The sequence below is a fragment of the Tauraco erythrolophus genome, chromosome 5 (genome assembly GCF_009769465.1).
Source record: "Tauraco erythrolophus isolate bTauEry1 chromosome 5, bTauEry1.pri, whole genome shotgun sequence".
Lineage (NCBI taxonomy): Eukaryota > Metazoa > Chordata > Aves > Musophagiformes > Musophagidae > Tauraco > Tauraco erythrolophus.
The window spans coordinates 37729406-37746182 of NC_141469.1; the positions used below are offsets into that span (position 1 = coordinate 37729406).

The 16777-nt window shown below is 39.2% G+C and overlaps 1 protein-coding gene across 1 annotated transcript; it reads right to left on the reverse strand.

Moving 5' to 3' along the window:
- Positions 1-6468: 6468 nt before the first annotated feature.
- Positions 6469-7185, reverse strand: FGFBP1 (fibroblast growth factor binding protein 1). Its single transcript, XM_009983642.2, is given in 5 exon segments — positions 6469-6555; positions 6557-6753; positions 6756-6945; positions 6947-6999; positions 7002-7185. Coding segments are annotated over 5 exon segments (711 nt in total).
- Positions 7186-16777: the final 9592 nt, after the last annotated feature.

Consider the following 16777-nt stretch of genomic DNA (forward strand, 5'->3'; position numbering starts at 1 on the left):
AGTTTGGCAGGAGAGTGCAAATTACCTGGCTGGAAAACGGGTCAGGACATCATCAGCTAACATCTTCCACTCTTGCAGTGATAGTAACGTGGGAGCCTAATGACCCTGTACAACCAGCCTGATCAGTAACCCCAGTGGAGTGTCATTAACCCAAACACCCCATCTGTAGCAGTGCATGCAACCTCTGATGCTTGTGTGATGACTTTTTTGGAGACAAGATGTCATCTGAAATCTCACACAAACCGGCATCCCTAATGTCTCAACTTTTCGTTGTCCACAAACTGACCTCTTCAGCTCATTCTGTGTCATTTGCACATGAAAGTGAGGAATATAGAGTCTCTGAGATCATTATTTAAACTGGAGTCCTCCCTATAGGCCACAAGGTCTACAGGCTGCCACAACATAAGAGCAAAGACCATGTTCACACCTGCAGGCATAAGAGATGAGGACGTAAAATTCCCTGGAAGCTTGCGCTGCAGGGAAGAACTGCAGCCATCCTTTGGAGAGCCCTTTGGAACAAGAGTAGGAACAGAGCTGCCATGGCACGTACATCTGTAAGGATTCAGCTGTACGTGCTCTGAATAGCCCAAAAGCAGTCCAAGACTTTCCAGGGAATCACACCACCTCTGGGGTGACTCTAGAAACCACATCACCTTCAGGCAACAGATGTAAAGTCTACACATATTATATAAATATTACTTTATTATCTAAGTATACTCATTAAATATAATTAGTTCACATATTATGGATGTATAGAATACATTCCTGTTACAGATAATATTGTAATTCCTGGATTTTAAGATTCATCTTAACATCAAACATCTGACTGACTGGAACAACTCTCCTCTTCCTTGGCATGTACAAACCACCACAGAGTGCTTATTTGTGCACACTCGTAGACAGTTTTCAACTGTTGCAGGCTCTCATATATAACAAAGTCCCTTTGATGTGTCTGTTTGGTTGTCTGGAAATCAGTGTGAGTCTTCAATGGTCGCTGGGAGCTTCAGGGTCAAGCCTATCATTTCTGCATGGGGCCTGGTGTGATCAGTGACTGAGGCAGCCAGGTAGCAACAACTTCATGGGAAGTCTTCACAGTTTCCACCTACTCAGTATCACTTTTTTGTCATAAAACACCTATTTCTAGTAGGATCAACAAGCAACTTTGGAAGTTCTAATAGCTGAATAGAACAAACACTTTACATAGATAGGAGTATGTTTCTGGACAAACCTGTTACACAAACCCTCGTTAAAGAGTTAAGCGGGTCCTAATGCATCCTTTTCTGCTAGTAGTAGCTTTACAAACAGGTAAAAAGCTTTGTGACATGCAGTCCTCTCTCTTTATGTTGTGAACTTGTGTTATCTCACTGCAGTAATGGCAATGGAAGAAACAAGTGAGACACCTGGATATTGTTTCAAAAACCTCTAGGTGTTCAGTTCTGGTAACTCTAACCCTACTGGAATTCTTGCACTCTGCCTTCTCCTCTCTGGCTCTTTGAAGAGAGGTGATGACTGCAGCTGGGGTTCAAAGTTCCTCTACTCTTTCAAGGAAGGGAGTGGAAAGAAGCTCAGAGATATTAGAACACAAGAATACCTGCGGTTGGTCTGATATCCATAAGATTTGTTATATCCATGCTCCAGTCAGGGACAGGATGGTACCACCACCCTAGTGACAAGATTGCAAGGAACCTCTGCAGGCTGGAATCTGCTGAACTTCCCATCCTTGAAGCTGTATTTTTCCATTTGATCAATTCCCAGTGTGCCAATCAAAGTGTTATCACTCTTGGAAATAGCCTAGAGGAATAAACAATATAATATAGTGAAATGGAATGAAACCAGGCAAAGACAGGGTGAGGTGCAGCGGCTACCAACAAGTATTGAGCTGCCTTGCTCAGGGCAGCATCAGAAAAAAAAAAAAAGGTAAAGATGGAAAAGGGAGTGGAGTTTATTATCTAGGTTCAGCTACGTCTACATGGATTGAGCACAGCCGTGTAAAATGTGTCTGTCTGAACACTCAGTCTCTGCTACGGTTGGTCAAATTCAGGTGAGGTGATATCAGGCGGTAGGTACTCATTGGCCCCCTCAGGGGAAGAGGAGGGTTAGGGCGCTCCTGGACGCAGGAAGGTTGAGTCACTCGGCTTTATTCTCCTACAAGTAGTCATACGAGATTAGATAGGTAATCTGTACTGCCGCCAAAGTAGTAAATGAGTAAGGAGGTTGCACAAGAACGGAAACTCATTCAAATGAAATTGTTGTGCGAAAGTGAGCAGAAAATACACTGCTGAAAATATTAAACGAATAAAAACTTTAAAGTTAAAGGAGCTGAACTTTTACAGATTCTTAAGTAGTACCGCATTGCTAAGACCTATTTGCTGGGCATTAAAAATGTCTCCTCATTTCGTAGTGAATACAAAGATACATCTAACGTTTTCTGGATCAGACTGTCATATGTTAGGAGATAACTTCAGAAAAACTCTTACTTTCGAATTTTTCTCTCCCCTTTTAAAAAAAATCAAGTTTTTGACTCTCTAATGTTTTGTGAGAGTTGAGAACTTGTGGGGGTATTGGGTCCACCTAAAAAGATCATCTATAGTCTAAAACAGTTACCCAATGTATAAGTATTTCATATACAAAAGCAGAGAAACTCTCTGAAATTTATCTTTGAAGCTAGAATGATTTTTCTATCTCCAAAAGCCATATCCTTTCCAAGTGAATATTCAAATTATAATACCCAGGCTTGTCTGGAGAAATCAAGTTTATTGCCTGAAAAGTAAGCTACTTTTCCCCAAAGATATTCCTAATAATTTTAAAATGCCTAGAAATTAAGTCAGTATTTTCAAGAACAAATAAATGTAGTTCTTGTGCAAAATGATCTAATAGGCATAAGAAGGGGACCACTGGAACTCTGACGACCTCTGTTTGGTTGCTGATTCAGCCACTGATTTTCTCTCGAGGACTGTTAAAGTCATCCAGTTTTCCTATACCTCATTTTCCCAGGTGTAAAATGGGGCTAATTGTCCATAACTGATGTTGACGCTAAGAAAGCAGAGATCCTTACGTTTCCAATAAGGACAAAAGACGACAAAAGACTTGGGCTGCACAGACATAATTTAAATCCATTCCTGTTTTCCTCCACTGTGTTCCTACCTTGCCCTACTACAGAAGGTGTTAGAAAAGTCACTACCACCATTATTCCAAGTTATTTCAAACATGAAGTTCTGACACAATGGCAACTGGTGCACCTGGGAAAAGAGGCACAGAATAGAGCTCAGCTGTGAACTTTATCCTAACGACCGCAGATGGTAAGATGAAGAATTCCAGGAAATATTTTATTATCCTAACCAGCTTGACTCCAGAAGCACCAAAGTTATACTGACCTAACTGGCTCTCTAAATGCCCGAAAGAAAGCAACTCTCATGTAATGCTGTCAAGCAATTGCTTTGTAGATGTAGGACTGAAACACAAGGCTTGGTAATGCAATGAGAACTTAGATGCACTTAGCTGTAGACTTGTGGTCTGTGCAATTACAGAAAAGGCTGTTCATGAAGTTAGACTCCAGATATATTTGCCTCAGACCCAGCCATTCAGAAATATGCCCTTCTGAAGAACAGCCAAAACTACATACCATGGACGTTTAAAAAATCCATCCTTTAGTTGAGGCAGTTTTGAGATCTGCACTCTCACATTAGCCCACCTTCCAAAGAAAAAGGCTGCACAGTGATCTCCTTTTCCTCCTGATGCTCCAAACTGTCCTTGTAGGATACTGGCATAACTGCATGCATCACAGGTGAAATGCACTCAGGAACTGTTGAGATCGAGAATGTTTTCCTCCTGCAAGGAGCCACACATGAAGATAAAGTCAGTCCTGAAAGAAAAAACAAAGATGAAGCAGCATAAAAGTAATGCATCACTGGAGAGGAACGTTCAGCTCCCACACATGGGTCCAGGTGCTGATAGTCCTGCACACAGAGATGTAATTCACAGCTCTGGAATCCCAAGCTGGAATTTGCTCTGGGATATGTCACCGCAGACTCGGTGTGCCTGGCTGGCCGGCAGCCACGGGCAGAGCAGTGCCTCCCGGCAGCTCAGAGCGGGGTGGATCACGCTTCAGGCAGCAAAGTACTCACCGTAGTACTCGTGAGGGTAACAGCAGCTAAGGGTAGTTAGGATTGGACATTTTCCAAAACATCTGGAGCAACTGAGCCTCTTAAGCCAGGCCCTGCCCAGTGCACTGGTTGTGATCTGAGATTATTATGCAGGTGTCTGTATATCGGATTACATGTTCAGAATTAATGGCTACAGTGTACAATTGTTTGAGCCATATGCGTGCTCCTAATCCTTCCCTCTGCATCTTTTGACTTTCTTATCCCAATGATCTCCTAATGAGAAGTGTTGTAGGCCAAACACAAAGTGCCTAGCAGCTGGAACTCACCTGCACTTCAATACTTACATATCTGCCTTATTATTAAGGAGCTGGTAGCTGGTTTTCCACCTTGCTTGGCACCAGTATGGCTGTGTCCTCAGCCTCCAGGACACAGGACATTAATACAGGACTTAGTATTAATTCCTCGTTTCACTGGAATTTTGCTTTGCTGTGAGCGTTAGTCTAACAGAATTATCCTGCACAGCCTGGTAATACCTAGCGTTTCCACAGGACATCCAGAGGCTGGAACTTCAATAAGAAAAGCCTGCTTCTTTTTTTACTATACAGCTGAATCCTTCTCAAACCCAGTTTGCCTGACTAATAGCAGCATCCCACGTTCAAAATATTGGTCACACAGAGATTGCAATATTGTAAGTAGCAAAAAAATGTAAATGACTATCATTTGAAGTACTTATGAGAGCCTCCAGAATACTGTCCCCTTTAAAATACTGTGGCTACTGCCCGAGCTGATGCCATGCCTTCTTCCTGATTCTGCCAAAACCCTGTGTAAGAAGGCTCAATTCCTACTAACAAGCGAAAACAAAGAAAAGCTGTGTGTTTATTAGCACTTTCCTCTCTTATTGAGGGCTTCCATCTAAATTGGAGTATTTTTGCTAAGTTAATTCTTCATTACAAAGAAAACACTAACTCATATTAAATAATGGAAGGGCCCTTTATTGCTGTAGCAATAAGGCAGAGCAGCATTAAAATGCCCCCTGCCCCAGATATGCTCATTTAAATAAAAAGTGAGTATATGTGACAATGAAGGAAAAGAGGGAAGTTGCAGGAGGTGAGTTACTCATAACATCTTACAAATGTTTTCTCAAATATTCTAGCAGTGAGATAATTACAGAAGTGAACTGCCTACATTTTCTCAAGAAACAGAAATACTATTTCAATTCGCTAGAAATGCTCAGGAAAATCACAGGTCATGAAAGTTCAAGTTTCTCCAAGTAGCCCGCTGTGGTAGGAGACCGTCCTTCCCAGCCGCATGCCACTGGAGAAGAGTGACTTGTATATCACTTTTCTTCTAGCTAGAGTTTCAAATATTAGCAAAGCTCAGTCGCCATTATTTAGCTTTACAGTTTCTAAATCTCTATTCTTGTAGAGTTTGATTTTTTCTTTTAATATAGATGAAGTCTAACGCATAGAAAGTTATTTATTAGTGTTGTCCATACATAAAGTTAACAGAAAATGGAACTTTGAAAGAACATACGAGTAGTGCTGAGCACAAGTGCTTTTGGCTGCTTGAGTAAAGGGTCCAGTCCTGGGCCTATGTACGAACTTGTATAAGGCATTTTATCTCTACATCTCTCTTTACCTGCCAGAAAATCAGTATAATGTGCTTCATACCATAGGAGAAAGAGAGAATTGAAGTTTGCTAAGTTTTCTGACACCCTTTGATGAGACTGGAAAGCTGAAGCTTTGCAAACTATGGAAAAATCTGAAAATCTCGTTGCCCTTCATTATCACGATGATGAAAAACTAATGATAGTGTAGCTCCCTATCAAATGTTGCTTGCACTGGCTGAGAAAGCCGAAGTCCACCAGGTGCAGAAGTATATTTAGAACTGCTCTAAAGCAACACTTCACCTAGATCGTGTAAAAGATCAATAGTTGACAAAGGCTTAGCACCTACGGAGAAATCTAGTCAAACACACAGAGAGAGAATATTTTGAACATATTTTGAAGTTTATTTTTCTTAATAATTTTTAGGTCAAAATTGTTGTACATAACCAAGAAGTGCATAGCACTGAATTCATCCCTTTGGCTAGCACAGCTCAAAGAGGGGCAAGGAGACTACTTATATACTTCTGTGTAGACTCTGTAACATCCATTGATAACACCTGTGTAGCAATCTACGTGCAAATAAAATCCATAACATCTTCATCTATGTCAACTGTAGTCAGTTGTGTATATACAAACTGAGAAAAATATATGCATTTTTTTCTTATATACACTATATAACATGAGAATAAAATCTGGAATAGTTTGCAGTAACTTAGATGAGACTGGACTTTCATGATACAGAGCTTTAGAAACACTTCCTCAGCACTTTTTGTCTTGCACCATTGTGATAAAAAAGTTGCAGAAAGAAAGCAAGCTTTCTGGACAGTATTCCTCAGCCACCTTTTTTCTGATCGATATAATCTACATCTTCAACACAGTCTGAGAACTGTGTTCTAGCTTCTTTTCCAGTCACAGAGGCAGCTGATGGAGTCTGAACAACTTCTTTCGCATGATGAATTGTGTTCCCTTTTGCAGGACCCACTGATGTTAGCAGACTTGAGCGGGTCAACTTGAGATGAGCGCTTCGTGGGCCTTTCCTACATACTTAGGTTTTAGGACACTTTTGAGGTCTTGACAGATCTGCTTCTGTTTCTTTAGGGATCGGGAGACTTGTTTCCAGTAGGATTTCTGGTTTGCTGCATACTGTGGACAGGTGGAAGGGTCTCCAGAGAATTCGCACCAGAACTCACTGTCACCATGCTTGCACTCTACGTGCACAGTAGCAGCATTCATGTCGGGTCACTGCCCAGGTGCACTCAGCATTTTCTTTGGTTTTAAACTTGCCTTTAGAGATGCTTTTCCTCCTTTTGACTTTTGCCCTTTTTCATTGTCTTGGTTAGATCCATTTTTTTTTTTTCCACCGTCTTCTATGCTTTGTCTTCCCTTTTTTCTTTCTTTCTGTCTTTCACAGTTGGCTAGTAGCATCTGGGAGACCAGAACCAACACACAAAGAAGTCCAAAGGTTTTGATCTTCATGGTCTCTGTTTTGATTGTTATCTGCCTTCAAAACAAACAAATAAATAAACAAAAATATAAAAACATTTTCACTTAATGCTGGACTCCATTTGACAGTTACAGTATTTCAGACGTGTATTGCACTGCTCTTTGATACCTATTAAAATGATGTTTTTGGCAAAATCCTCTGTCCTTTGTGTGAATAATACCTGGTTTCTAGAACCATTAAGTATTATCCTTGAGAACTGTAGATGGCTATGGAGTAAGTCCTTCTGATACAATTACTCAATTATCTATGCAATGTGGAAACAGAAGAGAGTCACTCCCAGGACGTGCTACTGCCCAGTGACTGAGGTAAAATCTCTCCTGCAGTCAGAGAAGGAATTTGAAGCTCGGATTTGTCAATCTCAGATGGATATCTGAAGTTATAACTTTTTAAAGCAGTGGTTGTTCCCATGACCTCCCATTTTGTAAATAGCACATAAGTGATTTTGACTCCAGCCTCTGGCTATTCTTCAAAAATATGCCAGACAGAAAGGAGACCATTTGGTTCAAGTTGAGTAAAATTATTTCTTAGGCATTCTGAAAATTGTCTGAATTCACTGGTTATGCAAGTATTCAGTTTTCTCTTGAAAAAAATAATGATAATAGTCTTTCCAGACACCAAAAAGTAACTATTGATGCATTTTTTCCTGCCTTGTTGATTAAACAAACAGAACTATTTTTTTTTTTTGCTTTTGAAGACACCTGCAGTGTACTGGGCTGTGTCTAAAGCTGCTAAATTCAAGGGACAAATACGCAACATCAGTTTTGAAATATCGCTAGTTAGCAAATCATTATTGAGCTGATCCCTGTGCCTGCACAGAGCACATTTGTTTCTGTAGGTGTTTCTCTTTATAAAGCAGCTTTCAGGATCACAGCATACTGTAACAGTAGACGATTTAAATCTGGCATTTAGCTAATTAAATCTCTAAATGCATTTTCAGATGTTTCCATCATAGCCATTTCTGTAGCCAAGTTTCCATGTTAGGAAGCAGAAATTCATGTGCAGTTGTGCTAATAAGGAATCTACTTCAACATTCAACTACCTGCAAATATCTTTAGTTACAAAAATTTAGAATCCTGGATACCTAGGTAGCAGCACATGTGAGCAAGGTCCTACTTTTGCATAGTTCTTACTTGACTTGCTTCCTGCCTTGTGCTATATACAGAGATTTCCACTCCGTAAAACCCTCTTTAGAGAAAATAATGTAGCATTTACAGTTCTGTTGCAAACACAGCAACTAATAACATTAAAATGAAAAATGATGTGACAATAACTTTCTGTTGCAAGCGAAACAGTGTAAAAGGAAGATAACTAAAAGACATACCTTGCACAGGGCTTGGAGATATCCAAACGTCTCGATGCAACTCGTCTCTTTCAAAAGAATCAGAGATAGTTGTGAAAGCAGCAGGTATTTATAAAGGCAGAGACACACCTTCAGGTCTCCAGCAAGACTATTACAACACAATAGGATACTTCAGTGCCATGCTCGTTTACCTCTGACACACCTCCTTGGAAAAGCGCCAGTTCTCATTCTTAGCAGAAAAAAAAAAACCCACAACAAAAAACCCCAGCTCCAGTGGGTGACAAGGTGTGTTCGCGTAAATTAAATGTTACTTTAGCCAAGTCCCTCCCTCTTCATGAACAATGAAAAGAATTTTATTAGATCATGAGCTTCTCTAAAACAGCTTTTCCCAGCCATTGAGGGATGTCTCCTGCAGCACCCTCAACAAGTTGCAGTACCATTGTGTTTAGCAGAATTTGGGCAGTAGCGTTCAGCGATTCTTTGTGAAATGAAAACCATTCCACAAAGCATTTCAAAGTTAGCTTTTGAACATTTTGTTACCTCATTCAAAAAATGTATTGGAGAACATTAAAAAATCAAAATAAGTAATTATTCTGCATTAAGTACAGCATTTATTATGGTGAGATGGTCATAAGCACAAAGTTTGGAAACAAATTCAAGCTCCTTCAGAATTAGTGACTGTAAGCGGTCTCAGAGCTGTGATCGATTGACCAGCACTGATCTATGCTCCTCTCTCTCTGCCAGCTTGTGTGTATGTAAAGAAGTGGCTTACATAATGAGATTTCATTATGGAACCAGGTCTAATGCATATTAACCTGAAAAGATGATAGAAGTGAAAGTACAAGCATTAGACAAACATAAAAATACATTCGGAGTTGGGAATACGAGTCCCTTAAAGGATGAATAGAGGAGGTAGTGCCTTTATAGCTCAGTTGCTTCAGATGGTTTTACTGCAGAAAAGTAAGTGGGACGTTTGTTATATACGCTTGGGAAATACAAGAATGAAAGGTGGAATGCAAGAAGAGATAAAAGTAGAAACTGGTGTAAGGTATAGGCAGGTCTTCTTTGACCCTTTCCGATCAGATATAAACGGAATGAGATAAAGAGACAAAGCTATAGGCACGGCATTATCTGGACTGGTTTGGTGATGAGGAGACTGTTAACTTTCTGTAAAAAAATCAGAAGCCAAAAAAGGAAGAATAAGTGTAATTCCGCACTGAGTGCAGGGCAGAAACGTAGGGAATGAGATTCAAATACTTGAAATATTACAGGTCTGATCTGTGTGCTGGGACTGTCTTCTAATCTATGTAAATATGTATTTTCAGCTGCCTTTGATGCTTTGTGATCAAGTTGAGCCATCAGATCTGCCTTGTGCACCTTTGATAGGCATGAGTTAGTATAAACTATTTACAATGGTCCCTTAAATGTGAAAGGTTTGTGGTTAGCACTGGCCAGGGCTAACGAGTAGGGGTAAGGATGGCTCAGGGACCAGAATATGTTTTACAGTTTGTCAGGTTGGAAGGGAATTAAAGAACAAGGATAACGTAACAGATAAGTAAGGGAGGGACTATCTTGCTCACGAATCCTAAACTAACACCACCTAGTATGCACAGTATCAGCTGCAGTATTAGTATTTAGCATGGATCCTCAAAACTCTGCAGCTGCACTTGTGTGACTGTGTGCCCTAGTTAATGAGCCTCTCATCAGGGCTAATTACTTTGGGGACAGCATCAAGCCAAAGTGGCTACGCTCCTGTTCTGGCACTAATTCAGGTATGATTTTATCATGCCCCATTGCCTTGTGTAAGCATACTATAAATTGATTTTTGTGTGACAGATTAGGGGGTTGGTTCAGGCATATCACCAAAAAAAACCCACTACCAACACACACGCCTTACTGTGGCTGAACAACTTCTACAAATAGGGAAGAGAGGGAGGTTACAAAGACATATGTAAGGAACCATGGGTAAAGGGACCAAGCACAAGGTTTACAGTAAGAAGCTGTGTGTTCCTGTCCCAGCTCTGCCACAGACTTTCTCAGAGATATTCACTAGGAGGTGCCAGATGTTCTCTACCTGGAAAGGGAACATAATACTTATTCTTGTAGATGACGTTGTAATAATTTTTTGGTTGATGTTTACAAAATACCATTTACTGGTAAAACTAATCACAATGTTTTGGAAATATGTAAGCCCTCCACCATTCATCACTTCCAGAATAGCCTATTTTGACAGCCTTTGCCTAGCAAAATAGGTTTCAACGTCAGTCTCAGTTCAGCTGCCCCATTGTTGATGGGACCTACCAGTGTAGTCTTCCTACTTCATAAAAATGGGGGAGGACAGGGAGAGAAAAGGCTGCCCAAGAGAAGATTTACCTTTCTGTTCCTTTGACATTCCCTCCCTGAGATCACAACAGAGTGGACACACATTAGCTCTTCCCGTCTTTAGCATGCAGAAACTTCTGTAGAGAATTCTGCAGTTGAGTGCTTGTTGATATGGGTGGTTACATCTTTGAGATGATTCGTCTGGACCCAGCTGGAACTCTTGCCTAACCTGCTTAGATGATTTAAAAATCCCAGTAAACCAAGATTTACTTATTTAGGTGCATAAAGCATAGTCTCAATCTATGGAGGCTGGCTTGGACATCCTGCAGTTTTATTGCTATGCCCCCAGAATATATTTTTGTTATGTTTGTTTTGTTTTAATTAGACATGAAATGATGTTTTATGGATGCCTTTTACCTACCTGGTGTGCAGTGAAGCTTCATATTGTACCCCAATAATCCTGCTGGGAGCTGCCTCACCACTATCTCCAGCTGACCAGAACATCTGTTTTCTTCAACTTTCACCTTGAAGAAGGTATGCAAAATTAGAGTAGAACCCTCATTTCTTAGGTGAAATTTTAATTAACATCTTAATTGTCAACAAAAACTGCTGCAAAACTTGTTTATAATATGATTTCCATGAAAGTATTTTTTTAATTTCTGTCATGTACAGTTTAAAATAGACCTTAGTCTTGCCCTTCGCTGAGCTGAAATGCTGTTTGCTTGTGAACTGCAGGCAGTTTTGCCACAGAACGGACAGTGCAGACTAGTAATCAAAAGACAATTTGATCTATGCAGCATATGGGAAATCCGAACAGTTAATTTAGCAAGATCAAATTTATGGGGAGCTGCTTAGTTATTAAAATAGAAAGGCACAGAAAACATTTGACAACACTAACAAATAAAACTAATCACTGAGAATGACAAACATGGATGCCCAAATCCCAATGTGAGTTTCATATTGAAAATCTTAATCCAGACGTGTTCCTGCTGCCTTTTTACTGAAACTTGAGACAGTTAATCAGCATTTTAAAATTTTCATTAGAACTGTTTCAATTAAATCTAGCTGGTGTCTTTCTGCTGTTCAAGCACAGAGAGGAAGAGGTTTTATCCTTATTCCTAACTATGATTCACTGCCATGGAAGAAGCGCGGTATTTTCTAAGTTATCCTTATTGCTGCTTATATAATATCCACAAATATATATATTTTTTTATACAGGATATTATTCTAATTTAAACTATTACTCGCATGGGTGCATTGTTTGCAAACTGCACTTGCAGATGACAGTGGTGTCATCCATGTGACATTGTGAGGTTCCTGTTCATTTATAGTTTTTTTCTCCACAGAATAAAAAGCTAGTTTTCTATATAAACAGCAAAATGTTAATTTAATTTACAAATAGGACATCATCAATGAATTCCCTTGACCACCTACAGATACGGCTCCATTTAAGAATATAAGCTATTTGTTGGTCATACACATAGACATGAGAATGTTGTTGTGCATGCAAATGCTCAGGAAGAGTGAATTAAAACAGACCCAGCATCAATTAAGTGAGCAGCTGCTTACATTTCCATTTAATGTCTATGAGCACCGTTTTGCAGCATGCAAGAAATCCAGATGATGGAGAGTGACTCACTGCATCGGGTAATGTTCCAAGGATGTAAAAGAAGGACTTGATTTTAATAAGACCCCAGGGACACGTATAGAATCAGTCCCTCTGTCACAATATTCCTTTTAGCTTAAAGAGTTAGCACACAGGCTTCCTTGAAAGCTGTGTCGCCTGGCACACCGTACCTCACAGCAGTTCTCTGGAGTGAGTTTGCAAACTTTGTTAAAAGAACAGGATCAGGCATGTGTATTAAAAGCCTCATTTTCTACTTTTACATATACACTAGAAATGAAAATGTATTTGCTGCAAGACCTGAAGAAAGAATGACAGTAAGAACTCTACAGCTAGACTTCCTTTAAAAATTACCAGCCTGAATAAATGGATGATGTTAAGATGCACTTACTTTTAGGCGCAGCTGCGGGAGATGTTTATTTTTTTTGTTCCCTGCAAGTAAATGAATACCATCAATGTACGTAAATAGACATTTTCAGTGTATGTGTAAACATATAATTAATATGCAATTCTTACTATAATCAAAACAGAATAGTCTGTTCGTGGACTGTTTAGTAACAAAATATACTCATGTACAGGCTGTAGGAGTACACCATTTTGCTGGAAATACCTGCTGAAAGACTAAGTATGTTAACGAATGTGGCAGTCATACCCCTACCTCTAAGTGCAATACCCTTTCTACTGTGGCGGTGGCTTGTTCTCTGGCACCTCACTTCTACCTCTAGGTAAACAAGCCTCAGGCAAGGAGCTCGTAACTTTATTTCTCTTTTAATTCTGTAAATCTAGTATCTGCAAAAGACAATAAGCCAACAGCCCTAAATGCTGAAGCCCTCTTACTGAGCAATAAAGAAGTTGTCATATGGGCAGCAGCACCAGCGCTAGCCTTTCTATATCTCACCACCTATGCCCAACACCTCAGAAAAATATTCCATAGCCTACTGGCATTTCTCTGCAAGAAGCTAGTTAATTTAAAATATGGTGATGGTTTCAGTGCACTGAGATCTGTTTACTAAGTATGTTACATAGAAACGTAATTATTTGAAAGGAGGTTGAAGAAAACTCATCAGTTCACAATAATTTTCAGTTACTTCTGATCTGGAGTTAAAGTCATATTAGTTAAATATATATGAAAAAAAGGCACCAGAATCTCTCTTCATTGAGTCTTTAACAGTGTCCAGTTATTTCACAAACTGGCCAAAACTGACAAGTGAGTTTGGCAGAACAGCGTCCACATGAAAACTGGTATCATGAAACCCAAATAAGAAAAAAATAAAAACTAGCTTATTCAAACAAGTGTTAACTTTAAGCTAATCACAGAACAGTAGAAGCTGTACAACTGCTGTATATTAATCATAAGCTAATAAAAAGAAAAGCACCTTACAAGAACAAACAGTGAGGTTATTTTATAGCAAACTCCAGTTCATGCTGAGGTTCCCACTTGCAGGTGCTCAGGCATTTCCATTAAGAATTAAATTCCTGAAACACTAGTAAATTAAATGAACACTGCTCCTTCATACAGTGGTCATCTGTGAGTGAAACTAACAGCTTAATAATTTTATCCATCATTCGTAGCACTAGTATTACTGATCACCTTCCCCATCTATGAATTCAGTAGTTCTTACTTGCAGTGTTATTCTTCATTTACTTGCCGCATTATGTTGGCAACATTTTGATTAAAATATTTTGAAATTCATTACTGCCAAAGTGTAGTTTCTCTTCAGCAGAGCTCTAACCCTCTTGGCTCCCAGCTCATTCCTGGCAGTCAGTAGTTCTTCATCTAATACCTAGCTGCTTATTGGACACACTCTCACATGCAGTCAGCAAAGGGAGAGTTTGTTTTCCAACCTGTAGAGTGTTGCTTTATCTTGGTAGGCAAGGACAGTGGTGTTTTCAGAAAAATATAAGTGATTTTAATTAACCCATGGAGATCCAAGCTAGTGATGGTGCACAATCGTTAGGAATGTGTTTCTGAAATGATGAGGAAATTCCTCTTGTTTCATTAGGTAGTATAGAGGAAAATTCTGTGGACCACGTGTATACAAGAGATAGAAAAGTTTGAAGCCAAATGGGGCTGACAGAATGTTTTGCCTTGGCAAGAGGGGGCTTTCCAAATTCAAACAAGGACAGGAAAATTTTAGATGCCTCTTCTTCCTTAATTTTATTGTGAAAGTATGTTGAATGCACCTTAAAGAAAGTTTGCCTTGATTTCAAAACAATCCAAAGACAAAGAAGTATAAATAATTGCCGTTGCCAACTAAACATTATTACCTCTTACACAAGATGTTAAAAGCTGGTACCATGATAAAGATGATTGTTGCTGTACAAGAGTTAGTGGAAAACATATCCCAGTCTAAGCAGAACCTAAGATTTTGGTCCCAGCAGATTTGCATCTATTGCTACAAGGTCACCAAAGAAGAGATAGGAATAGATAGACACAAAAAATTCTGGTTTTAACTCTTCTGTAGAATTTAGCTTTCACAGAATACAAAGTCTATATTTTATAAAGAAAAAAAAAAACTTGGAAGAAAAATAACATGAAATAGAGGGAAACTATACTGAAATGTGTGTTTCACACTGATTTTTCCAGTATCATGAAGAACTTAACCTCAAGATCTGAATTTTATGTATTTTCATTGAATTTTGGCTCTAATGGACATTATCACTTCTCTATCTCAATCGCAGCTAAAGACTGTCCAAGCACAACTATTTCATTGTACCATGATTTTATTTGAGCAGGCTGGCTGCTTGATTTAGTAGCATAGGTTTACTATATTCAGGGCATGCTCAAGTTGTTTTGGCAGTCAGAGGAAAGAACTATTAACTAATTGCCATCTGAACTCTTCAGCCTGCTAAGATTTTTATAGCTTAGAGCAAAGCAAGAGCCTGTCTGTCTGACCAGAACAGCTTCAGAAATACAAGCAGACAAGATTGCTCTCTTACAGAAAGAGAAAATGAGTAAAATAATAAAAAGATGCCATTGTAAATTACTGTCTTCTATTAGACTGGAGTCCAGTCAGGGTAATGGCGAATCATGCATATCTATGAGAAGGAAGAATTTGACACGTTACGTGAAATGATCAGACACGTGTCACTAGAAGACAAGGGACTGCCTTACGAGCAGCACTGTTTGTCATAAGCGCCGAGCTTCATGCTTCAACCAAAAAATTCTCTCAGCTGTCACAAATGCCTTATCTCTCGTTAAAGCATTGCAGTAAAAATTCCCCATATGCTTCTTCAGATGAATAGCTGAAAAAAGCCTTTGTATTAAGGCAATACTGCTGGAGTTACTAAAGGCAGACGAGGGTAAGAAATGAGGCTCAACCCTCTTCTAGTTCTAACCCACCTTCTCGTAAAGGTAAGATCCTTTTTTTTTAGCAAGAATTTGAAATGACTTACGCACTTGTTTTGGTATTTTTCTGGTGTATACACAGTGGTCTCCAATGAATTAGTTCCTTTACAGGCATCAAAAATGCTAATTGATCCTGCACAGGTGAAAGGAATCAAGATCAGCTGAGGGTTATAATGTGGTTTGGAACATTTCAAATATTGACCAGATGAGCGGTGAAATTCTTCCACACCTTGGTGTGATTGCAGAGTGATACAGGATGAACAAGAATGGAGCTGAAGACAGAGTATGGACGGGCCAAGATGTGGTATATTAGAAAGACATTCTTTCCTAGTTGCTGACCACCTCTTTCTGAGGTTGTGTCTGGGCTTCTGTAAACCACATCTGATCTGAACTGATATAATCAACATTATTTTTTTTAAGGAAGATGCAGCAATTATCTTTTCAACCTCTTACTTTACAAAATCAAAGCAACTTAGATTTCCTTTCTAGTTTTTCTCTAATGTAGATCTGGTTAGAATAGACGGACATTCAAAAGTCTGTTTTTGACACCAGTGGTAGCTCTGGTCTTTGCCTGTTCTCAGGATCCTTTCCATAAAACTTAAAGCTGTTCTGTAAATAAATTAAGCTGTACCAGTAAATATACATGTGCATATATATACATATGTATATGTAATATAATATAATAGACATTTAATAATTTTCTCTTCCGTTATAGTTCATTAGTATTAGTGCTTTTTTTTGTGTATTTTTTGAAGTAAGGAGTGCATATATGTGTGCGGAGAGAGAATAGGCAGATCTGCCCTGACTAAGAAAGTATATTGCATAAACTACTGTGAGTTTATCAGTGCCTGGTAATTTTGTGGGTTTTAGCACTGCTTCCAAGCACAGCAAGACATTTCTAGCACTTGCTATGGAATAAACATTCATTCCAAGTGCGCTTTTTTAATATAGCAGGAAAGTGGAAACAAA